The following is a 26,142-nucleotide window of genomic DNA, read 5'->3' as shown; positions in this document are numbered from 1 at the left end:
GAGAGTTGGAAATGCAGGCACAGATCTTGCAAGGCAGCAGGCCATATTGAGAAGGGTTAAAGTGTATAGGATCTTGGGGGTTGGAGAAGTTTCATAAATGGAGGCAGATATAAAAGCAAGGAAATTATCCTAAACCTTAATAAAGCTCTGGTTGAGTACGCATGCTGTTCTGGTCCTCCCACGCTTTAGGATGGATGCAAGAGTCCTTGGGAAGGGGATGTAAGGGTCCTTGGGAAGGTGAAGATATTTATAGAAACTTGCTTATGGGGAGGTGGGGGGGAAAGAGAGAGAGAGAGAGAGAGAGAGAGAGAGAGAGAGAGAGAGAGAGAGAGAGAGAGAGAGAGAGAGAGAGAGAGAGAGAGAGAGAGAGAGAAGAGAAATTAACTAGTATTTGTTTGGAGGTTGGGGTTGTTCTCCCTGGAGATAATGAAGACCTGTTCCAATTAACTGATGGACTCAAGAACACAGATTTAAGAATGAACTGTCATACAGTGAGCAGTAATGACCTGTAACGTGCTACCGATGGGGATAGTGGAAGTGGATTCAAATGGTTACAATTTGTAGGGGCGAAGGGACAAGAACAACAAACAGCATGAACTGATGTGCTGAATTGGTATCCTGTGCCCTTGATGTTTGACAGTTTTCATGGAGTGACCAAAACATTAATAATCATCTCTTTCAAATAGCAAAATAATCTCACATCCCTTAAGCATCCATGGACAGGAAAACTCTGAGGATAAGTGTTGGAGCCGCAACTATTTATAGTTATTGCTTTGATACTGGGAAGTAAAAGGTTATTTAATTGAAAATGAAAAGAAAATCGCTTATCGTCACGAGTAGGCTTCAATGAAGCTACTGTGAAAAGCCCCTTTGAAAATAATAGAAAGTTGGTGCAAGACTTGAGATTCAGAGATTTGTATCTGGGGATACAAGGAATACAGGTGCAACAAACAGTTAGGAAGGAAGGCAATAGATAGCTGTCCTTTATTGAAATGGAGTTGGAGTCCAAGAATAAACAAATTTAGCTACAATTGTATGGTGAAACCTCAGCTGGAGTAGTGTGAAGGCTCACTTGATTCAGGATGCGAGTGGCCAAATAAAATGGGCCAGATTCTCTGCAGTTTAGAAGAATAAGGGGAAATCTCATTGAAGCATCAGATTCCAAAGGGGCTTGACAGACATTGTTTCCCTTCACTGGAGGAATGTAGAACATGAAGGCAAAGTTTTAGTGTAAGGTCCAACTGGATTCGATCAGAGTATTTTAATCTGTGCAGGGGACAAGGCAGGGGTGTCCACTCTCCCCACTACTGTTTGCCCTGGTCATAGAGCCTTTGGCAATGGCGCTGAGGGCATCGAACATTTGGCGGGGATAGCGAGGAGGGGGAGGGGGGGGGGGGGGGGGGGGGGGGGGGGGGGGGGGGGGGACATAGGGTCTCGCTCTATGCAGATGATTTACTTCTTTATATAACAGACCCATTGGGAGAAATTGCAGGAATTATGGGATTACTGGAGGATTTTTTCTGGTTCTCAGGTTACAAACTGAATATTGGCAAGAGTGAGGTTTCTGCAATCCAGGCAAGGGGGCAGGAGAGGAGACTGAGGGAGATGCTGTTTAAAGTGGTGGGAAGGAGTTTAAGGTACCTGGGGATTCAAGTGGCAAGGGTCTGGGGTCAGCTTCATAAACAAAATTTGGGCAGACTGTGAAGATGACAGTCCTCCCGAAATTGCTGTTTGTGTCTCCCAATCTTCATACCCAAGGCATTTTTTAGGAAGATGAATGCGGCGATCTCAGGTTTTATATGGGCCAGGAAAGCCCTAAGTGTGAAGAAGGTTCTTCTTCAGCAGGGTGCGGTGAGCCTTCTGAACTTTATTAACTATTACAGGGCAGCCAATATTTCGATGATTAGGAAATGGGTAGTGGGGGAGTGATCGGTATGGGAGCGAGTGGAGGCAGCATCTTGCAAGGGCACGAGTCCGAAGGCTCTTAATGGCACCACTGCCGTTCTCGCCTGCTCATCACTCCACAAGTCCAGTGGTAATGGCAGCCCCGAGTGTGGGGGCAATGGAGACTGAAAGGGCGTCGGTATGGTCACCGATCGGTGATACTCACAGGTGTGCTCCGGGGGGGGCTGGACGGGGCGTTCGGAGGTGGCTCTGTTGTTTTTAAAAAAAATATATATTTTTATTCTCCTTTTTCACATTTTCTCCTGAATTTACACCCACCAACAATAAACAATAATCAGCAACAAATATGTCAATCCCCATAACATTAACAACGATTCCATCCTCCCACCAACCCCCAAACATCAGGCCGCATGTTTACATAAATAAGCAAAAAGGAATCGGATTACCCATAGTCATCCTTAATGTACACCCCCCCCCCCCCCCCCCCAAACTAATGTTCGATTTCATCCAGTTCTTGAAAGTGCATAATAAATAATGCCCATGACTTGTAGAACCGCTCTGAGCTTCCCCTCAGTTCAAACTTAACCTTCTCAAGGGTCAAGTATTCCAACAGGTCCCCCCCCCCCCCCCCCCCCCCCCCTCTTCCCCCGCCACATCAGGGCACAGGGTGGAGAGGCTGCTCTCCATCCCAGCAGGATCTGCCTTCGGGTAATCAACAAGACGAAGGCTACAATATCTGCCTCTGCACCCGTTTCCAACCCTGGCTGGTCCGACACCCTGAATATGGCCTCCAGGGGACCCGGGTCCAGTTTCACCTTGGAAATTACCCCAAAAACCTCCTTCAGTACTCCTCTAGCTTTGGACAGGACCAAAACATATGACATATGAACATGATTAGCACCCCCCCCCCGGGGCAACGCTCACACACATCTTCTACTTCTTCAAAGAATCGGCTCATCCGCACCCTCGTGAGGTGTGCTCCATATACCACCTTCAACTGTATCAGTCCGAACCTCGCACAGGAGGTGGAGGCATTTACTCTCCAGAGCACCTCACACCAGGCCTCCTCCTCTATAACCTCTCCCAGCTCTTCCTCCCACTTTGCTTTAATCCCCTCCAGTGGTGCCTTATCCTCTTCCAAAATAGCTCCGTACACCGCTGACACTGCCCCCTTCTCCATTCCCCTTGCCGTCAGCACCTCCTCCAGCAACGTGGAGGCCAGTCCCTCCAGGAAGCTCGGTATCTCCTTCCTGGCAAAATCCCGAACCTGCATGTAACTAAACATTTCTCCCTGCTCCAGCCCATATTTCGCTTCCAGCTTCCCCAATCCTGCAAACCGACCCCCAAGAAATAAATCTTTTAGTGTCTTAATCCCCTTTTTTCCCCATTTCCGAAAACTTCCATCCCACTTCCCTGGCTCAAATCTGTGGTTCCCCCGAATCAGCATTTCCCTTGACCCTGCCCCCAACCCGAAGTGTTGGTGAAACTGCCTCCAGATTTTCAACGAAGCTATTATTACCGGACTCAGAGTATTTCCCTGGAGCTATTGGGAGCGGCACTGTTGCTAGTGCTTTCAGTCTAAACCCCCTGCATAAACTCTCCTCCATTCTGACCCACTGGGAATCAACCCCTCTGACCCAGCTCCGCACCTTCTCCACTGCCCAGTAGTAGTACATCAGGTTCAGGAGACGCAAACCCCCTGCCTGCCTTCCCCTCTGTAGTAGCACCTTTCTCACTCTGGCCACCGTCCCTCCCCAAATGAACGAGGTAATCTTTCCCTCAATCTCCCTGAAAAAAGCCTTTGGCAGGGAAATCGGTAGGCATTGAAAAATAAACAGAAATCGCAGCAACACATTCATTTTAACCGCCTGTACCGACCTGCCAGTGACAGAGGGATTATGCCTTGCTGGTCTGGGACTCTCCCACCTGTCAATGTCTCTGTAGACTTTGTCATCCTCATTACTACTTAACTTCGCACTTACTTTTTCATCATCTTCCAACTTGGCAATAGTACATTCACTTCCCTCATACAAGCCATTAGTATAAAAGAAATAATTGCAGCCCCAGCACAGATCTCTGTGGCACTCTACTAGTTACAGGTTTCCATCCTGAAAATGTCCCTTTATCCCAACTCTTTCTAATCCTCTCTCCATACTACCCCCAATACCACATGCTTTTATCTTAAGTAGCCTGTGTGTGGTGCCTTATCAAACACTTTTTAGAATTCCAAGCATTACATCTGCTGGTCCTCCTTTATTTATTGTGCTCTTTACCACTCAAAAGAATTCAAATGTATTTGTCAGGCATGATTTCCCTTTCATGAAGCCATGCTAACTCAGCTTGATTATATAATATATTATTTCGAAATGCTCTTGTTATTACATCCTTTCTAATATTTTCCCAATGACAGATGTTAAGCCAACTGGTCTAGTTACCTGTTTTTGTCTTGCTCCGATTTTGAATAAGCATGTTACACTGACAGTTATCCAATCCAGAGACCTTTCTAGAATTTAATGATTCTTGGAAGATCACCACCGCTGCATCGACTATATAGTTACTTCTTTTTATCATGTGATGCAACCCATCATTGTCCAGGGGACTAATCAGCCTTTTAGACCCATTAGTTTCCCTAATACTTTTCCTCTAGTGATAGTTATTGTATTTATTTCCTCCCACCCCACCCTTTTGCCCCTTGATTTGTGTTTTTGGAATGTTATTAGTGTCCTCCACAGTGACGCAAAGTATTTTTTTTTTTTTAACACCCCTTGCCATTTCCCCAATATCATTCTTTAAGGGGCCTGTGTTCACTTCAGCCACTCTCTTACTTTTTGTATATTTAAAGATTCTCTTACTGTCTGCTTTTATATTACTTGCTGGTTTACTCTTTTTAAAAATAAATTTAGAGCACCCAATTCATTTTTCCCAATTAAGGGACAATTCAGCATGGTCAATCCACCTACCCATCACCTCTTTGGGTTGTGGGGACGAAACCCACGCAAACACAGAGAATGTGCAAACTCCACACGACAGTGACCCAGAGCCAAGATTGAACCTGGGACCTCGGCTGCGCAAAGCAGCAGTGTTGACCACTGCGCCGCCAGCTTGTCCTCATCTTCTCCCTCTTTTTTTGATTTTTATAACTCCCAATCTACTGGTTTACCACTACTATTTTTTGCCACATGTTTTTTCCTTTCAGTTTAAAACTATCCTTCACTTCCTTGGTTAACAATGGTTGATTTTAGGGTGGCACAGTGGCTAGCACTTCTGCCTACGGAGCAGAGGACCCGGGTTCGATTACTGCCCCGGGTCACTGTGCAACTCCACACAGACATTCTCTTCAGTGTCTACATGGGTTTCACCCCCCCGAACCAAAAAGGTGTGTCGGTTAGGTGGATTGGCCACGCTAAATTGCCCTTTAATTGGAAAAAAATTATTGGGTACTCTAAATTTAAGAAAAAAAATGAGGGTTGATTGCATTAAAGATCCTCGATCTTTATTGCAAGTTAATGAGCTATTTTCATAAGCCTCTGCCTCACTGATCAATGGAATTTAATGCAAGCCAAACTGGGTAAGGATGGCAAATTTTCTCCCCAAACAATTACGTTCACTAAGATTTGAATTTTATTTCTGATATGGGTTAAGTGAGGGGCACAAGCACAGTGACTTACAAAGACAGGATACTTTCAACAAACATCAACTAGAGCCTACACACTTATCTGTCTGCTCCCCGGTGGCAATGGACATATTCACTGGAAATAAATGAATGCATTGGTGCCATAGAATACCTTCTATCAGAATGTGTCCACCCTCTGTACAGTCTTTCGCAGGATGATTCTCCTTCCCATCCTTGCCCTTGTCTTTGCTTTCAAACATCTTCCGGATTACTGAGGTAGGGGTGAATGATGGAGAAAGCTTAATTGGAAAAAGAGAGAAATAAAATTAGGAATATAACATGGAGGAATTGAATTACACCCACTGACTATTTGGCACAGTTAATGTGTTGCGATCATCTTCTAGGAGTAATTCCAATCCCATCATCCTGTATTACAAGTGATTTCTCTTCCCCAACCTATTTGTGTGGCATTTACAAGACCATAAGACATAGGAGCAGAATTAGGCCACTCGGCCCATCGAGTCTGCTCCGCGAGTCTGCTCCACCATTCAATCATTGCTGATATTTTTCTCATCCTCATTCTCCTGCGTTCTCCCCATAACCCCTTATCAATCAAGGACCTATCTATCTCGGTCTTAAAGAAACTCGTGATTTGGTCTCCACAGCCTTCTGCGGCAAAGAGTTCCACAGATTCACCACCCTCTGGCTGAAGAAATTCCTCCTCATCTCTGCTTTAAAAGAATAGTCCTTTCAGTCTGAGATGGCGTCCTCTGGTTCTAGTTTCTCCTACAAGGGGAAGCATCCTCTCCATCTCCACCCTATCCAGGTATCCAGGCCTCGCAGTAAGTTTCAATAAGATCACCCTCATCCTTCTAAACTTGCAACGAGTACAGACCCAGAGTCCTCAACAGTTTCTCATACGACAAGCTCTTCATTCCAGGGATCATTCTTGCGAACCTCTTCCGGACCCTTTCCAAGGTCAGCACATACAGGGCCCAAAACTTCTTACAATACTCCAAATGGGGCCTGACCAGAGCCGTAAAGTACATTCTTGCTCATGTATTCTAACCCTGTCAACATAAATGCTAACATTGCATTTGCCTTCTTAACTGCCGACTGAACCTGCACCTTAACCTTGAGAATCATGAACAAGGACTCCCAAGTCCCTTTATGCTTCTGATTTCCTAAGCATCTTTCCATTTAGAAAATAGTCTGTGCCCCCATTTCTCCTGCCAAAGTGCATAACCCCACACTTCCACATTGTATTCCATCTGCCACTTCTTTGCCCACTCTCCTAGCCTGTCCAAGTCCTTCTGCAGCCCACCTGCTTCCTCAATATGACCTGTCCCTCTAGATCTTTGTATCATCTGCAAACTTAGCAAAAGTGCCTTCAGTTCTTTCTTCCAAACCATTAATGTATATTATGGACCAGGGTTTAGAAAACTCCAAAGTATATCATGGAGTTCACCTGACCAACAACTTTTAATAGATTTTGGTTATGGGGAGCACAAGGGCCCACTTTACTTTAGATCTCTGCATCACACCTGTATTTTTAAAACAAAATAATATTTATTCTAGGAATTCCGTTAACACTTTATAAACACACAGTAAACATCTCATCAACTACAAACACTGATATTTTCTCAAAGACAATATTCCATCGGTAACCCTTGGTAACTTTCCCAACATCCATAAGCCCAAAGAACTTTTTAACAAAGACACCAGGTTTAAATTCTCTCCAGAAACAGATATTACTTTGAAATCAATGAGCTGAAGACATTCTTTAGCTTGTAGAGAGAAAGATCAATACACACATCTGCTTGGTTCACATACAGCTCTCCAACTGATAAAATTAAACAGAGCCAAAACCAGCTTTCAGCACAAAACAAAAGTAAAAAGCAGACCAGAGCCCAGCTCCACCCACACACGGATATCACTGCAGCTATTTGATAAACATCCATTTCTTAAAGGTTCATCCACCTGACAATATTGTGAAAAGTTGTGGTCCCAGCACAGACCAAGGCACACCACTAGTCACTGGCTACCATCCTTAAAAAGACCCCTTTATCCCCTCTGCCTTCTGCCACTCAGCCAATTCTCTATCCATGCCAGGGTCTTACCCTTAACACGATGGGCGTTTAACTTATTCAACAGTCTCCTATGCGGCACCTTGTCAAAGGCCTTCTGGAAATCTAAATAAATCACGTCCACTGGTTCTCCTTTGTCCAACTTTCTTGTTACTTCCTCAAAGAACTCTTTGTCAGACATGACCTCCCCTTGACGAAGCCGTGCTGACTCAGTCCTATTTTATCATGCACTTACAAGTACTCCACAATCTCATCTTTAATAATGGACTCTAAAATCTTACCAATGACTGAAGTCAGGCTAACTGGCCTATAATTTCCCCGACTTCAGTCTCCCTCCCTTCTTAACAGCGGTATTACATTAGCCACTTTCCAGTCCTCTGGGGCCCTTCCTGCCTCCAGTGATTCCTGAAGGATCATCACCAATGCCTCCACAATCTCCTGAGCTATCTTTTTTAGAACCGTGGGGTGTAGTCCATCCGGTCCAGGTGATTTATCCACCTTCAGACCATTCAATTTTCCCAGAACCTTCTCCTTAGTGCACTCACCTCTGCCCCCCCGATTCTCCTGGAGCTCTGGCATTCCACTGGTGTCTTCCACCATTCATTACAGAGACTCTTATGCTTTAAGTTTCTCCTGTGGTTGATTTCTAAGTGTAATCTTGTGTCTATAGCCTTTCACTTCAGATCAAATTATTGGAAACTAATCTAATTCCTTTCAGAAGAGCATCCAAGGTGTGGTATAAATTCTTACCATATTTGTAAATGAGGAGGCTTGTGATGGTGATGCTGCATTAAGTCGGTGTTGATTAATCGGCCCAGGTGATCGGCTAATTCGTTGCTGCCTAGAACCAAGATAAATGACATTAGAGAATGACCCAACACTGGACGGTGCCCAAATTATAGTCTAGGTACAACTAAGCCACCAAAAATGCAAGTGGAGGCAAGCAATACTTGGGTTGCCTTCCATAATCAAGTACCTGAAGAGTGGTCACTGTTAATGCAGGAAATTGTTCCGGTTGCGGCTACGCGGAGCCAAGCCGCACGTTCGGCAGCTCCCGCTATTTAGGGACTTTTGGGTCGTTTCGAGGGCCCCAAACGGCGCTGTTTTAACGCATCCCGGTGGGGGAAGGTGCCTGGAGGAACTTGCCCCACACTATATGGTGCTCACCCGGAGTGGGACGAAGAAAGAAGCTGCAGCAGCTCCCCAAAAATAACGGGGGAAGGAAAACAAAATGGCGGCCGGCACAACACCCGAGGACTGGTAGAAGTGGGCGCAGGAGCAACAGGCCTCTCTCCTGCGTGGTTTTGCGGAGCTGAAGGCTGAGCTGCTGGACTCCATGAATGCAACTACGACCAAGCTGCTTGGGACCCAGGCGGCCCAGGAGTCTATTCGGGAGTTGCAGCGGCAGGCCGTTGAAAGGGAGGAGGAGGCCGTGGTCCTCGTGGGGAAAGTGGAGCTGCACGAGGCACTTCAAAGTGGCAGGACCGCTTGGAGGAGCTGGACGTTCACGAGGCGAAAGAACCAGAGGATCCTGGGCCTGGCGGAAGGGTCGGATCTCCCGGCATATGTGACCACGATGCTGAGCTCGTTGATGGGAGCGGGGTCCTTCCATTTGCCCCTGGAGCTTGAGGGAGCTCACAGAGTGATGGCCAGGAGGCCCAAGGCAGGTGAGCCTCCGAGGGCGGTGCTGGTGCGGTTCCATCGATTCAGTGACCGGGAGTGCACGCTGCGCTGGGCCAAGAAAGAGAGGAGCAGTAAATGGAGAATTCGGTAGCGAGGATCTACCAGGACTGGAGTGCGGAGGTGGCTAAGCGGCGGGCCGGGTTCAACCGGACGAAGGCGGTGCTTCATGCCAAGCAGGTCAGGTTTGGAATGCTGCAGCCTGCGCGCCTGTGGGTGACATACAAGGACCGGCACCACTACAAGTCCCCGGAAGAGGCGTGGGCCTTTGTACAGGTGGAGAAGCTGGACTCGAACTAGGGTCTGGGGACATACTTTGGCCGTCGTTGTTTCCGCTGTTGCTGTTTTGTTTCAACTTTTTTTAACTTCGACATACGTGTTATGTATGCTGGTTTTCTGTTTGCTCTGTTTACGGGTGGGTTTGTTTGTTGGGTATGGTTGTGGGTTAGGTGGGGAGTGTTGGGGGTTTGTGTTTTATATGTTCTCTTCTGTACGGGGCTGGGGATTGAGGTGAAACTGGATTTTGGGGAACTGCGTCAGAAGGGTGGGGTGTGGCATTGTGAAAGCGCGGGCTTTCCTCTGGGTTCCCGCGCTGCGGGGCAGGGGGGTGGAGCTGGCGGTGGGGGCAGGGCCTCAACGGGTCTTTTTTCCCGCCCTGCAGCAATGCTAAGGAGGTGTGGCAAGAGGGGGATGACCCCATGCCGGGAGGGGATAGGGTTTGGCGTGAGCTGCCGGGGTCAGCAGACTCACGGAAGTACCATGGAGGGTGCGTCGCGGCTAGGAGGGGTCCTAGCCCGGGGGGGGGGGGGGGGGGGGGGGGGGGGGGAGGGGGGAAGAGGGAGGAGGAGGAGGCGTTATCGCCATGGGGAATGGGTCGGGTGAAGGTGTGCTGGCCTGGGGTAACATCTGATAAGCTATGGCTGGTCGGCGGGGGAGGGGGGCGGGTTGCCCTCTGATCCGGCTGAATTACCTGGAACGCGAGGGGGCTGAACGGGCCGGTTAAGAGAAACCAGGGTATTTTACTATCCAAGGAGGTTGAAGGCGGACGTGGCTATGCTCCAGGAGACCCACCTGAAGGTGGCAGACCAGGTTTGTCTGAGGAAGGGGTGGGTGGGGCAGGTTTATCATTCAGGATTGGACGCAAAGAACCGAGGGGTTGCAATTCTGGTGGGGAAGAGGGTGGCATTTGAGGCGGCTGAGGTGGTGCTGGACAAGGAGGGCAGATATATCATGGTGAAGGGTAGGCTGCAGGGAGAGACGGTGGTGTTGTTGAACGTATATGCCCCGAATTGGGATGATGCTGGCTTCATGAGGCGATTGTTGGGCCGCATCCCAGACCTGGAGGCAGGGGGCCTGATCATGGGGGGAGATTTTAACACAGTGCTGGATCCCCCACTGGACCGGTCCAGTTCAAGGACGGGTAGGAGACCGGCGGCGGCCAAAGTGCTGAGGGGATACATGGACCAGATGGGAGGGGTGGATCCCTGGAGGTTTGGGAGGCCGAGAGTGCGGGAGTATTCCTTTTTCTCTCATGTCCATAGGGTTTATTCCCAGATAGACTTTTTTGTCCTAAGCAGGGGATTGATTCCGAGGGTGCAGGATGCCGAGTCCTCGGCGATAGCGATTTCGGACCATGCCCCGCAATGGGTTGATCTGGAGATGGGAGAGGCGTGGGACCAGCACCCGCTCTGGCGCCTGGATGTGGGGATGCTGGCGGATGTGGTGTGTAAGAGGGTTCGGAGAAGCATTGAGGGGTATCTGGATACCAATGATACGGGGGAGGTCCGGGTGGGGATGGTCTGGGAGCTCTGAAAGCAGTGATCCGGGGGGAGCTGATCTCCATCCGGGCCCACAGGGAAAGGAGGGAGAGGAAGGAGAGGAGAGACTGGTGGGAGAGCTCCTGGATGTGGACAGGAGATATGCGGAGGCACCAGAGGAAGGGTTGCTGGGAGAACGCACAGTTTGCAGGCCAAATTTGACTTGTTGACCACCAGAAAGGCGGAGACACAGTGGAGGGAGGGTGCAGGGCGCGGTATAAGAGTATGGAGAGAAGGCGAGCAGGATGTTGGCGCATCAGCTCCGTAGGCGAGATGCAGCTAGGGAAATTGGTGGAGTGAAGGATGGGGGTGGAAATGTAGTGCAGAAGGGGACGGAAGTAAACAGGGTCTTTAGGGACTTTTACGAGGAACTGTACCGGTCGGAACCTCCGAGGGGGAGAGAGGGGATGGAGAGCTTCATGGACAGGCTATGTTTCCCAAGGGTTCAAGAGAGGCTGGTAGAGGGGCTGGGGGCACCGATAGAGTTGGAGGAGCTAGGTCAGGGGGAAATCGGACAAATGCAGTCAGGCAAGGCCCCAGGGCCGGACGGGTTCCCGGCGGAGTTTTACAAAAGGTATGCGGACCTGGTGGGTCCCCTGCTGGTGCAAACCTTCAATGAGGCATGGGAGGGGGGCTTTGCCCCCGACGATGTCGCGGGCACTGATCTCTTTGATCCTAAAGCGGGATAAGGACCCCTTGCAGTGTGGATCATATAGGCCTATCTCGCTCCTTAACGTAGACGCTAAGTTGCTGGCGAAGATCCTGGCTACCAGGATAGAGGATTGTGTGCCAGAGATGATTCACGAAGATCAGACAGGATTTGTAAAGGGGCGGCAGCTCAACGCGAATGTGCGGAGACTGCTCAATGTTATGATGCCGGCAGTGGAGGGGGAGGCGGAGATAGTGGTGGCGCTGGATGCAGAGAAAGCGTTTGATAGAGTTGAGTGGGGGTACCCGTGGGAGGTGCTGGAGAGGTTTGGATTTGGGGAGGGATTCATTAAATGGGTGAGGCTGCTTTACGCGACTCCGATGGCGAGTGTAGTCACAAATGGAAGGAGATCGGAGTACTTTAGGCTCTATCATGGGACCAAGCAGGGGTGCCCCCTGTCCCCCCTGCTCTTTGCACTGGCGATTGAACTGCTGGGTATGGCGTTGAGGAAGTCAGGGAGATGGAGGGGTCTGGTGCGGGGTGGGGAGGAGCACCGGGTATCGTTGTATGCGGACGACCTGCTGTTATATGTGACGGACCCAGAGGGGGGAATGCCAGGGGTGATGGAGCTGTTTGCGGAATTTGGGGGCTTTTCGGGCTATAAGCTAAATTTAGGAAAGAGCGAGGTATTTGTAGTGCACCCGGGAGATCAAGAGGAGGGAATGAGTTTCAGGTACCTGTTTGTGCAGGTGGCCAGGAGTTGGGGGACTCTCCATAAGCTTAACTTCACCAGACTAGTGGAACAGATGGAGGAGGAATTTAAAAGGTGGGACATGGTGCCGCTATCGCTGGCGGGCAGAGTGCAATCCGTCAAAATGACGGTTCTCCCGAGGTTCTTGTTACTCTTCCAGTGCTTGCCCATCTTTATCCCTAGGGCCTTCTTTAAAAGGGTAACCAGCAGCATCATGGGATTTGTTTGGGCACATGGCACCCAGAGGGTGAAGAGGGTCTTCTCGGAGCGGGGTAAAGATATGGGGGGGGGGACGACTCCCCCCTCAAACTCTTCACTGTTGCCCAACCTCTCGGGGTACTACTGGGCGGCCAATGTGTCGATGGTGCACAAGTGGGTGATGGAGGGGGAGGGGGCAGCTTGGAAACGGATGGAGAGCGTCCTGTGGGGATACAAGCCTGGGGGCCTTGGTAACGGCGCTGTGGCCGCTCCCTCCCACGAGGTATACCACGAGTCCGGTGGTGGCGGCTACCCTCAAGATTTGGGGGCAGTGGAGGCGACATAGGGGAGAAGTGGGGGGCTCGATGGAGGTTCGTCCCGGGGAACATGGATGGGGGATTTCAGGGATGGTACAGAGCGGGCATTAGACAGCTGAGGGACCTGTTTATCGACGGGAGGTTTGCGAGCCTGGGGGAGTTGGAGGAGAAATTTGGGCTTCCCCCGGGAAACATGTCCAGGTATCTGCAGGTAAAGGCATTTGCTAGATGGCAGGTGGAGGGATTCCCTGCGCTCCCCACGAGGGGGGTGAGTGACAGGGTGCTTTCGGGGGTCTGGGTCGGGGAGGGGAAGATATCCGATATCTACAAGCTTATGCAGGAGGTGGAAGAGGCGTCAGTAGAGGAGCTGAAAACAAAGTGGGAGGGGGAACAGATCGAAGACGGGACATGGGCTGATGCCCTGGAGAGGGTTAATTCTTCCTCCTCGTGTGCGCGGCTTAGCCTCATTCAATTTAAGGTACTGCATGGGGCCCACATGACTGGGACGAGGATGAGTAGGTTCTTTGGGGGTGAAGATAGGTTTGTCAGGTGCTCGGGGAGTCCAGCGAACCATGCCCATAGGTTCTGGGCATGCCCGGCACTGGAGGAGTTCTGGAAGGGGGTGGCGAGGACGGTGTCAAGGGTGGTGGGATCCAGGGTCAATCCAGGATGGGGGACTCGATCTTTGGGGGTTGGGGTAGAGCCGGGAGTGCAGGAGGCGAAAGAGGCCGGTGTGCTGGCCTTTGCGTCCCTAGTAACCCGGCGAAGGATTCTGCAACAATGGAAGGATGCGAGGCCCCCAAGCGTGGAGACCTGGATCAATGACATGGCGGGTTTTATTAAGCTAGAGAAGGTCAAATTCGCCCCGAGAGGTTCGGTGCAAGGGTTCTTTAGGCGGTGGCAACCTTTCCTCGACTTTCTCGACGATAGGGTACTGGGACAGTAGCAGCAGCAACCCGGGGGGGGGGGGGGGCGATGACTTATGTTGTTTGTTTATTTTATTTAAATTTTATTTATTTAATTTTGATTTACGGTTAAGTTTTCTTGTTGGGGGAGGGGGTGGGATACATGTGATGTTACGACTTGGGGGGGGATCTGCGGGTGTTCTGGGGCAGTTAGTTGTATATTATTACTTGTTATATTTTTTGTAAAAAATTCCAATAAAATTTTTTTTTTTTTTTTAATTAATGCAGGAAATTCTCATTGATCCGCTGAAGCGAGAGAAGGACCCAGAACAATGCGGGGGGTGGGGGAGAATGGGAGAGATTATGCGGATCTTAGGGGAATTTGGCCAGTTCTCAGGTTATGAATTGAATAGGGGGAAAAAGGTTTCAGAGATTCAGGCGAGAGGGCAGGAGGGGAGACTGGAAGAGTTGCCGTTTAATGTGGTGGGAGGGAGTTTGATACTTGGGAATGGAAGCAGTTACACCAACTAAATCTAGCCTGATTAGTTGAGCAAATGAAGGAGGATTCTCAGAGGTGGAACATTCTCCCATTGTCACTGGCGGGGAGGGTACAGTCCGTAAAGATGATGTTCTCCCGAGATTTCTGTTTGTGTTTCAGTGTCTCCCTATTTTTAATACCCGAGGCCTAGACGGCCTGGGACTATACAAGCCAATGGCAGTGGCGGCTCAGAGTCTGGGGCAGTGGCAGAAACATATGGAGTGGAGGGAGCATCGGTGTGGGCTCCAATTTGTGGTAATCACCGGTTTGTCCCAGGGAGGTTATGGAGGTGGCACAGAGTAGGTATTGAGGCTGGGAGATCTGGTTACTGATGGGAGCTTTCCTTGTTTGGAAGATCTGGAGAAGGAATTTGAACTGCTGGGAGGGAACGGGGTTAGTTATCTGCAGGTGAGGACTTTTGTGCAAAGGCAGGTTTCGACCTTCAGAAAGAGAGAATCGGAAATCTACAAGAACCTATGGAGTATGAGGGAATCCAGGTAGGGGAGTTAAAGCGTAAAAGGGAGGATAAGTTCCGAAAGGATGAGTTCGGAAAGGAGTTAGAGGCGGGTCTGTGTGGAGGATGCTCTGAGCAGAGTCAACACATCCTCATGTGCTAGGCTCAGCCTGATACAAGTCAAGATGGTTCACTGGGCACACAACAGTGGCCCAGATGGCATGTTTTTTGAAGTAGATGTGTGCAGGAGGGCACACAAATCATGTCTACATGGTTTGGGCATGTCTGAAGCTTCGGGGATTCTGGAAGGATGTCATGTCCACGGTGCTAAAAGCGAGGGTGGCACCAAGTCCAGAGGTGGCGATGTTTGGAGTGTTGGAAGACCCGGGTGTCCAGGGGGCAAGAGTGGCTGATGTTTTGGCCTTTGCTTCCTTGGTCGCCTGGAGACAGATCTTATTGGCGTGGAGGGACTCGGAGCCCCTGAAATCAGGAATATATGGGTTAGCGACATGGCTGGGTTTCTCAGGCTTGAGAAAATAAAGTTCGCCCTAAGGGGATCAGTGTTTGGATTCATTTGGAGGTGGCAGCCATTTATTGACTTTTGAGGAAAACTAAACTGGGGGGGGGGGGGTGTGTAAGGGAGAGTTAGCTTAGTTTAGGCAGGTACAGTAAGGAGAGATGGAGGAACTTGGGGAGTGTGTGTATAGGCCAAGTTGATGGGGTATAGTTGTTGGTTGGTGGGGGGGGGTTAGGCACCGAATTATGTTTACATCTGTATTTGTACGTTGGTTTAAAAAAAAATTCATACAGGAAATTTGGTAGGTAATTAACAAACACACCCCATTCCCCAACTCTTCAAAATACTGGTACAGTCCACCCAAGGACAGATAGGACCTTTGCTGGAGGTGCCTCTTTTGTCTTAAGTGTTAATCAGTGTAGCACTTGGTAATGCATGAAGATCCACCATAAATATTTGTACTCGGTCTAGAGTAGGACTTGGAACTGAAAAACCTTCTAAAATCCAAGGATGCTGCTAACTGAGCGAAAGTTGACATGTACCTCTGAAACAGGAGTAAATGGACCACTTGAACAGAGGATATTGGACTCATCTTGCCCAAGAGGCTGTTCTTTAAAAGAACTACCCAATTAATCACAGGCCCCCATTAGCCTTTGCAGACTTTTCCCTTTCAACTGTTCATTACATTCCCTTTCGAGAGGAACATTTGAAACAGTCAGACAATGCAATTCTGATCAAGTCAGTGTAAAACAATTTTGGTTGCCTGAGAAAAACCACTTGTGCACAAATGAACAAGTTGCCATTAATCATTTAAATAAGTGAGACACCAAAATTTGGAGACTTCAAAATCATATCAAGGAACTTGCTTGGGAGACATGTGGCAGAGTGATTAATGCTGCAGCCTACGCACCGAGGACATGGGTTCAAATCCCAGCCCTGGGTCACGGTCCATGTGGAGTTTGCACATTCTCCCTGTGTCTGCATGGGATTCACCCCCACAGCCCAAAGATGTGTAGGTTAGGCAGATTGGGCACATTAAATTGCCCCTTAAAATTGGGCACTCTAAATCTATTTAAAAAAGGAACTGCAACCCATTTGTGAATACCTCAGTGGGCAAAGATCTGGCAAATGGAATATAATATGGGAAAATATACATCTGCCCATTTTGGAAGAACAGACAGAAGCAGATGATCTAAAATTGAGATTGGAACATAGATTCAGAATAACCCGTGTCCTGGTGCATAAATCAAAAAAGGGTTGATGCATGCAGATACAGCAGTTATTTGGACAGTTAGAATGTTATTTATTATGAGAAAAATTGAAAAGTAGGCAATAATGCTTCAGTTGTACAGGGAATTGGTTAGACTGCATCAGAACTACTGTGTACAGTATTGGTCCCTTCATTTAAGCATGTAAATGAATGAGGCAGTTCAGAGAAGGTTTACTAGACTAATAATAGGAATGGGGAAAAAAGGTTGGACAGGCTCAACCTGGAGTTTAGAGAGAGTGTAAGAGGCGGCTTGACTGAAACACATCTTGAAAGGGTCTCGACATGGTGAATGTTGTTGGGGATGTTTCTCTGGTGGGGGTGGAAGGGAGAGAGAAGCAGGTGGTTGCAGCGAAATCAGCACATTAAGTTATTGAATGGCAGGGCAGGCTTGAAGGGCCGAGTGGTCTGCTCCTACTTTTAATGCTTTTTTTCCCACATGCAAGGTTAATACACAAGCTACAGGCTGATGGAGTTGGGAGTTAATATACTGGAATGGATGGAGGTTTGGTAGACAGGCAAGAGTAGGGATAACCAGTAAATCAAGGTTGGCAGGCTGGCATAACTATCAAAGTCCTGCAAGGATGGAGCCTCAGCGATTTACAATCCATATTAATGGGGGAGAGGGGGGGGGGGGGGGGGGGGGGGGGGAAGAGAGAGATCGATAGATAGATAGATAGATAGATAGGAGAAATACAGCACAGAACAGGCCCTTCGGCCCACGATGTTGCGCCGAACTTTTGTCCTAGGTTAATCATAGAATTTTGGACAATTTGTCATGGCCAATCCACCCAACCTGCACATCTTTGGACTGTGGGAGGAAACCGGAGTACCCGGAGGAAACCCACGCAGTCACGGGGAGGATGTGCAGACTCCACACAGACAGTGACCCAAGTCGAAATCGAACTTGGGACCCTGGAGCTGTGAAGCAATTGTGCTATCCACAATGCTACCGTGCTGCCCTTAAGTTAACCTACACTCCCTTATTCTACCCTAATCCAAGTACCTATCCAATAGCCGTTTGAAGGTCCATAAATTTTCCGACTCAACTACTACCACAGGCAGTGCATTCCATGCCCCCACTACTCTCTGGGTAAAGAACCTACCTCTGACATCCCCTCTATATCTTCCACCATTTATCTTAAATTTATGTCCCCTTGTAATGGTGTGTTCCACCCGGGGAAAAAGTCTCTGACTATCTACTCTATCTATTCCCCTGATCATCTTATAAACCTCTATCAAGTCGCCCCTCATCCTTCTCCGTTCCAATGAGAAAAGGCCCAGCACCCTCAATCTTTCCTCGTATGACCTACTCTCCATTCCAGGCAACATCCTGGTAAATCTCCTCTGCACCTTTTCCAAAGCTTCCACATCCTTCCTAAAATGAGGTGACCAGAACTGCACACAGTACTCCAAATGTGGCCTGACCAAGGTTTTGTACAGCTGCATCATCACCTCACGGCTCTTAAATTCAATCCCTCTGCTAATGAACGCTAGCACACCATAGGCCTTCTTCACAGCTCTATCCACTTGAGTGGCAACTTTCAAAGATCTATGAACATAGACCCCAAGATCTCTCTGCTCCTCCACATTGCCAAGAACCCTACCGTTAACCCTGTATTCCGCATTCATATTTGTCCTTCCAAAATGGACAACCTCACACTTGTCAGGGTTAAACTCCATCTGCCACTTCTCAGCCCAGCTCTGCATTCTATCTAGGTCTCTTTGAAGCCGACAACAGCCCTCCTCACTATCCACAACTCCACCAATCTTCGTATCATCTGCAAATTTACTGACCCACCCTTCAACTCCCTCATCCAAGTCGTTAATGAAAATCACAAACAGCAGAGGACCCAGAACTGATCCCTGCGGTACGCCACTGATAACTGGGCTCCAGGCTGAATATTTGCCATCCACCACCACTCTCTGTCTTCTATCGGTTAGCCAGTTTGTTATCCAACTGGCCAAATTTCCCACTATCCCATGCCTCCTTAAGCCTACCATGGGGAACCTTATCAAATGCCTTACTAAAATCCATGTACACTACATCCACTGCTTTACCTTCATCCACATGCTTGGTCACCTCCTCAAAGAAGTCATAAGACTTGTAAGGCAAGACCTACCCCTCACAAATCCGTGCTGACTATCCCTAATCAAGCAATGCCTTTCCAGATGCTCAGAAATCCTATCCCTCAGTACCCTTTCCATTACTTTGCCTACCACCGAAGTAAGACTAACTGGCCTGTAATTCCCAGGGTTATCCCTATTCCCTTTTTTGAACAGGGGCACGACATTCGCCACTCTCCAATCCTCTGGTACCACCCCTGTTGACAGCGAGGACGACAGAGAGGAGAGGAGAGGGAGAGAAGAGTCTCATCCAGATCAGGAATCATATTATAATAATCTTTACTAGTGTCACAAGTAGGCTTTTATGAATACTGCAATGAAGTTACTGTGAAAATCCCCTAGTCGCCACAATCCAGCGCCTATTCGGGTACACAGAGGGAGAATTCCCAATGTCCAATTCACTAAACAGCACATCTTTCGGGATTTGTGGGAGGAAGCCGGAGCATCCGGAGGAAACCCATGCAGACACAGGGAGAACGTGGAGACTCCACAGACAGTGATCCAAGCTGGGAATCGAACCCAGGTCCCTAGTGCCATGAAGCACAGTGCAAAAAACTGTGCTACCGTACCGCCCCTTCGAATAACAGAACATGTTCAAAGGGCTGAATGGCCTACTACTGATTCCCAAGTCCTATGTATGTACAAACATTTACAGTGTTATTGATATACTTAACGATTGTGTGTGTGGCAACTGTGCACTTTTCCATACCTGACCCTATAGCCATCCCTGCTGGGATCATGGTGCATCTTTCCATATCCAGGTTGGTAAACATCCCCACCTGGCATATGCAAATCTTGTGCAAAGGGAAGGCCTTCCATGGCCCCTTGTCGCATATCCAGTTGGGATGGAGTAACAGCCTAGAATATATCAAAAGAACCTAGTTCAGTTTTAAATTGAAGATATTACAAGGAAGACTACAGCATTTAGTAGCAATGACCAAAATCGAAGAGTTGGAAATGCAGTGTTGCACTGTATAATTGGATTGGAATGAGGTGTGGATTCATAAGTTACATACAACTCATTACTGCAAATGGACCAAATTGTAAACCTTAACAGGTTATGTGTGGTATGTTAACGCAAAGATAATCTAGTCACTATGTGTGGAAAAGGTTTACTATGGGGCCTTTTCCACTGCTCCCATTCACGGCAAGCAGCCATTTGTTCGATTGGTTAATCATTTATTCATACAGGAGGCAACGGGTTTGGAGGAAATGATTCATTACAGGTACAATTTTTTCATGAGTTACTTGTGTTTGAACACCTTATTGGCAGTTCTGCCTGGAGAGAGAGAGTTTGTAGCACATCAAAGTTTGTCTCTTTCGAAGGGGAAAGTCACCATATAGATAAGCAATACATGGCAAGAGCCAACTCCTGACTGATTTGCATGCTCTAATTAATCTGAAGCCATGAGGAATAGATGTTGAGCCAAAACGGCCTCAAAAGATGGAAGAGTCAAAAGTGAAGGTACAAACTGAGCAACATTCATCAGGATAGACAATTGGCTGTTAAGCCACAATGAGTTAAAGCACTAATCGGTTGGACGTTGAGATTTATGTTCAAATAACATTTGACAATCGTTAGTCATCTTCCTGGAGAAATAAAAAGTCAGCTTCTCAAAACAATTGTAATTAAGTTCCTCATACCTGTGGAGCTGGGATAGGTGATACATTTTTGGGCAACGGCAATCCTTGGAAGTGATCACGAATGTGGGGTGCATTTGGAGCATAACCTACAAACAGAGTGAAATTGGAAGACAGTATCTGGTACCAATGACTGTTATAGTTGCAAACAAACTATTTCATGTCACACTGTCTCATTTACTACAACTAGCATTTATGCTGCAACTTTCTAAGGGCTCAAATGTCTCTTTAAGCACTCCATTCCCTTGGAAAAAGCAAGACAATACCATCCAGCTCTTCCATTTCACTCCTTTCAGGCATCATTTTTAGACATTTACTATTACAATTAGTAAACTATTTGCAAAACTTTATCCCATCAGCAACTTTTGTGAACCTCAACATTAATTAGTATCCCACATGGAATTTTTAATTTCAACTTGCTTTGAGACTACTTGGAAAATTTAATTCACTCATCTCAGATTGTATCTCCTCATGCAGCTCATGTAATAGCAATTACACCCCAAGAAATCATAGAATTTACAGTGCAGAAGGAGGCCATTCGGCCCATCAAGTCTGCACCAGCCGTTGGAAAGGGAACCTTAAGCCCATGCCTCCACTCTATCCCCGTGACCCAGTCACCCCACCTAATGCGATGTGCGTATCACAGGCAAGGCCAATCCTTCATTGCCGAGTGGCTTGCTGGACCATTTCAGAGGAAAGTTGTGACATGCAGGCCAGACTAGGCAAGGATGGCAGATTTCCTTCCCTGAAGAGGATATCAATGAACCAGATAAGTTTGCACAACAGTAATATGCTCACCATTATTGAGACTGGCTTTATATTTCAGATGATTTGAATTAAAATTTCCACCAGCTGCCATGGTGGGACCGGAATTAATGTTCCTACAGCACTAGTATGGACTTTGATTATTAATCCAGTGACTTTAACACACCATATCCTTTAAATTGATTAGTTTTACTCAGTGAACAGAAGTGACGGATTACAGATCAGGTAGGAATTATTTCAGCGAAGGTCAAAGACTAGAGTTCTAATGAATAGATTAAGATCATTAGTATGAACCCGGTATACTGAAGCATTTAAAATGTGGTCTCCATATGCCTCAAAATGCCTTGTATGTCCCAAGTACAGTTTGACAGCTACAAGTGCAGTACAAATATACTCCTTAAATACATCAAGATAAACTAGTACTGCACAACTGGTGGCAGTTCAAAGGCACATAGTAGATGACATTACTGTCATGTGCAATTTGATGTTGGAGATTGTAAGACTTACCAATTGGTGACTTGACTCTGAAGAACTCTGATGGGGATGGCTGCTGGAATGTTGATATTGGAGAGGCATGGACTCGCTGATTTAGTAAAGCAGATGTAGGATGATTCTGACTGCCAAGCAGGTCACCTAGAATATCTGGCGATGGAGGTCCCATTACATGGGGTGGTAGAATCTCCTATACAAAAATACAAAATTTGGTCCAAGCAGATACACATGTAGAATCTTTTAACCAAAGAATGGGCCACAGACCTTTGCAACCAATTGGAGAAACAAGACTTCCAGATCCAAGAGATCAAAGCGGAAAGTCACATTCCAAAATTCCCCATGCTTCGTCGCAGCCACAAAAATGGCCAATAAACGTATACTTTGAGCTTATCTGGACTTGTGCAAAGGTATAACTACTCCCGAAGTGTCTCGTACAAATTCAACATTCTGACTGCCACTGTTAAAACCAAAGTTGAGATACAAATACCGCAATTGAGCACAATTATTGCTCTGTAAGGAACAATTCTGTACATTGAACAACAATACCTACTTCAGCGAAGCCCATTATATTTGGAATTCAGCAGCTAGCATTTTCCAAAATTAGGAAATTTCACCATCAACAATTCCTATTTGTGACAGTTCAACAAAGCTTTGGCTAATTCAAGTAGGTTGCATTTCAGTACCAGGCAGTATTCAGTAGAGACCAAGCTGAAAGAGGTGCTATTATCAAGTAACCCCACCAGCAATTACGGGTCAATTTTTGCACCGATAAATTTACTACTATTGGATCCAATTAGTCCATTTTCAATCTCATTTCCAATCCAACATTTATGAATAAATTAATTGTCAGTGTAGTTGGCAGTTGAGTCAACAATGTACCTTGGAGTTAGGGAAAATGGAGTTAGTAAATAAATAAATTGCAAATTAGAAAAAAAATCAAACATACTTAACAATCTCCCAACAGAATGACAGAAAGATCATCTATTTTCATTAGGTCAAATGCTACAGAGCAGCCCTATTGCAAAAGCGTAGAACTATGCAGACATTTTAACAATAGATAAATATACATCATCCAAGCTAAATATACACTGGAAACCTTTTTAAAAAGGTCTCTTATTTTGCTCTTCACTCACCAGCCTCCCCGAACAGAGTCGGAATGTGGCAACTGGGGGCTTTTCACAGTAACTTCATTTGAAGCCTACTTGTGACAATAAGCGATTTTCATTTTCATTTCCACATGGAGCTGGTTGCAATATTCAGATAGCTTTCATAGGTAACATTCAGAAAACAATACAAGGCATAATAGATGTATAATCAAAAGCGACAAAATGGTCACAACATTATCCCTTGCTTTACTACGAGTGATAGCCCAGTGTTGGGGCTTCATAGTCACAACTCAAATGTCAAAGTTCTGCTCAATTTTTGTTATGACATTGTCTATTATGCCCATCACTACTATTATGCCCATCACTACATATGAAATAATCAAGCCACTACATAAAAACAAGATCAAGTCAGAGACTTGAATCTATGGTCAACCTTCTACTTACAGGGGGCTTTGGTTGTGATGGCAGAGTCCCACTTGCCTTCATAGTGTTAACCAGTTTATTGAAAGCAGTCATGTCCATATCTCTTTGTACTGGTTTGGGGCCTGACGCTGCAGTCAAAGTCTGTTCCAGATGTTCCACCATGAATGGGGTGGCAAGTTTCCTTTCTGGTTCCACTTTGAGGCCTTTCAGCCCCGCTTCCACTTCCTCCACAGATAACACCACTCCAGTCTGTGCTGTAAAGCAGATGAAAACAATTACACACATCCCCATTGACAATTGCAGCAATTGTCAGAGTAAAAAGTGGGAACTCCGTTCATGCTGCAATGGAAACATGCAATTTTTTCTTCAGTCAGCATACAAATTCAAAAATATGAACACATTTTACATCAATACAGGCTGCCACGTTCGCAAAGGACAACTAAACTTCAGGCCATGCTCAAGTTCTTGGATACAAAAGCTTTTGACTGAGTCACAACCAACTTTGGGTGGACATTTGCTTTGTTACCCCTTGTTTTATCAATTACAACTGGAAGCTTGGAATTTTGTCCATGATTCACTGAACACAACAATACTCCCAGATGCCATAACAGGCTTCAATTACTAGCTGGAAAAATAAACAGATTCAGCATGTTTACATGATCACTGAAGCTGCCTGGACAATTTGTTGCCTTGACAAATGCACCAAAAATCGCAACACAACTAAAGAGTACTGATGCCATCTTGCAAAGAAACATAACAAGTCAGGCCAAAATGGGATCATTTAGGAACCTATGGTTGGCAACTCATTCAAAGCTTCTGACGAGCCACTGGGCAAGTTTGAGATTGCACTTCAACGACGCTCAGCTGAGAAAAGTACAAAAATAGACACATACAACTCTCCTTTAGTTTCTCCTTGTTGGCAGTGAGATTGGACAGCAGTGGTTTCACATCCACATTTGCTTTTCGCAGTATCTCTAGAATATCAACCTTTTTATTAACATCCTTATTATCTTCTCTCGATTGAATGGGAGCAAAGTAGTTACCGAGCTGTGAAACAGGTGTTGGGATCCTCTGTTCCAGACCTGTCCAAAGCAAAAATAATGCTTAGCAAACATACAGCACATGAGCAACTGAGTTGGACAGGTAGCTAAATCAGGAATTGGAGTATTCTTGGTAGTTTTACATCAACATTGTTAAGAATGCTAGTATGGGGAGGGGGCACAGAAGCAGCCACTTGTTGAAGCCATGTTAGATGGCAGCCAAGTATCTCGCAATAACAATTTAGAGGTAACCAATTAAATCAGGCATCCTTTTCTTGGCTGCATGGAGGCAAGCAACGCAACATTTTCATACTTTTTTAAAAAATACAAATTTAGTGTATCCAATTCATTTTTCCAATTAAGGGGCAATTTAGCATGGCCAATCCATCTACCCTGCACATCTTTGGGTTGTGGGGACGAAACCCACGCAAACACGGGGAGAACGTGCAAACTCCACACCGACAGTGACCCAGAGCCGGGATTGAACCTGGGACCTCGACGCCATGAGGCAGCAGGGCTAACCCACTGCGCCACCATGCTGCCCAACATTTTCATACAAGTGTTAACCAATAAGCATGTCATTCACTCCTATGCCTAGAAATGCATCACACAACATACTATTTATTGTAACATTTAATTCCATCACTATCTATAAAGGAGCCACACGTCAGTTATTTTCCTTGTTCAATTGTGAAATTGCAATAAACTAAGTCGAAAAATATTTTAGGCCTAAAACTTTCCACATTTATTTTCTGACAAAAGTACATACAATGCCTTTCATTACTTTTTGTGACTTACTGAAATAAGTACAGTCATTAGACAAATATAGCACTGAACGGTGTCCAAAATGAAAGCTGGGCCCGTCAGCAAGGAAGTGATGTTGACCATGAAAGCTGGGCCGGTCAGCAAGGAAGTGACGTTGACCAAAACAGTGGATGGACTCCATGAGCCTGTTCAAGTAATGCAATGTGATCTTATCGTTCTGCAAATATATCAGCTCAACAATGAGGTATCTTCATTAATGCAGCATTCATGAAATATTTGTGAAAGTTATAGCTGATGGAATAAAAGGGTCGGTAGCAACATAGACAAAAAATTGGCTGAATAGTAGGAAGCAATGGTCAATGAATATTTTTCAGGCTGGATGAAGGTTTGAAGTAGCTACCCTGGAACTTTTCCATGCAGGTGGTTTAGGCTTGGAAAGTACTGCCTTGAAGTATAGTGGAGGCTAATTCAATCGAGGCATTCTAGAGGGCATTAGATGATTGTTTGAATTGAAACAATGAGCAGGGGATAAGGGAAAGAGCAGGGAGGAGGGGCAGAAGAATGATATAAAACAATGCTCCTTTGGAGAGCTGGTACAGACAAGATGGGCCAAATGGCCTCCTTCTGCAACGATTCTGTAATGGTATGACTGCATCGGAAGAAGTCACGAGCCCTGGACTACTAATATAACTCCTATTATTTTTAATTTATTTCCGGGATGTGGTTAGGCCAGCATTTATTGCCCATTTCTAGTTGCCCTTCAGAAGGTGGTGAGCTGCCTTCTTGAACTGCTGCAGTCCCAGAGGTGTAGGTATGTCCACAGTGCTGTTAGGGAGGGAACCCATCGCATGTAGACCAACAAAAAGAACTTGCATGTTTGACAGGGCGAGTGCATCAAATTCACATTCACTCTAAAAAGTGGCCCAAACTGGAATGGCAATAACACTCGGATGTTATATTATAGGTCACAATTAAATCACCATCCTTCAATTCCAATAGGCATTTTAAAGCTCAACTTTTAGAATTTTGTTTACATGTTGCTGCAGTTGAGCTCTACTAAAAATGGAAGCGGAAGCATTAGCAGC

General features: G+C 46.6%; 1 protein-coding gene across 3 annotated transcripts in view; it reads right to left on the bottom strand.

The window, feature by feature from the left end:
* Window positions 1-26,142, bottom strand: part of eif4enif1 (eukaryotic translation initiation factor 4E nuclear import factor 1) — a 78,838-nt gene that overhangs the window by 15,593 nt on the left and 37,103 nt on the right. The window contains exons 9-15 of one of the 3 annotated variants that reach the window (XM_038793430.1): window positions 24,146-24,334; window positions 23,274-23,506; window positions 21,739-21,913; window positions 20,470-20,555; window positions 19,535-19,683; window positions 8,356-8,446; window positions 5,691-5,817 (exon numbers count right to left, since the gene is read on the bottom strand). In XM_038793430.1, coding sequence (XP_038649358.1) covers window positions 5,691-5,817; window positions 8,356-8,446; window positions 19,535-19,683; window positions 20,470-20,555; window positions 21,739-21,913; window positions 23,274-23,506; window positions 24,146-24,334 — 1,050 coding nt within the window. The remainder of the gene's footprint in view (window positions 1-5,690; window positions 5,818-8,355; window positions 8,447-19,534; window positions 19,684-20,469; window positions 20,556-21,738; window positions 21,914-23,273; window positions 23,507-24,145; window positions 24,335-26,142) is intronic. The other 2 variants (XM_038793436.1, XM_038793440.1) reach the window with 2 other exon arrangements.

Source organism: Scyliorhinus canicula, chromosome 1, assembly GCF_902713615.1.
Source record: "Scyliorhinus canicula chromosome 1, sScyCan1.1, whole genome shotgun sequence".
Classification (NCBI taxonomy): domain Eukaryota; kingdom Metazoa; phylum Chordata; class Chondrichthyes; order Carcharhiniformes; family Scyliorhinidae; genus Scyliorhinus; species Scyliorhinus canicula.
This window is presented reverse-complemented; position numbering and strand designations above follow the sequence as displayed.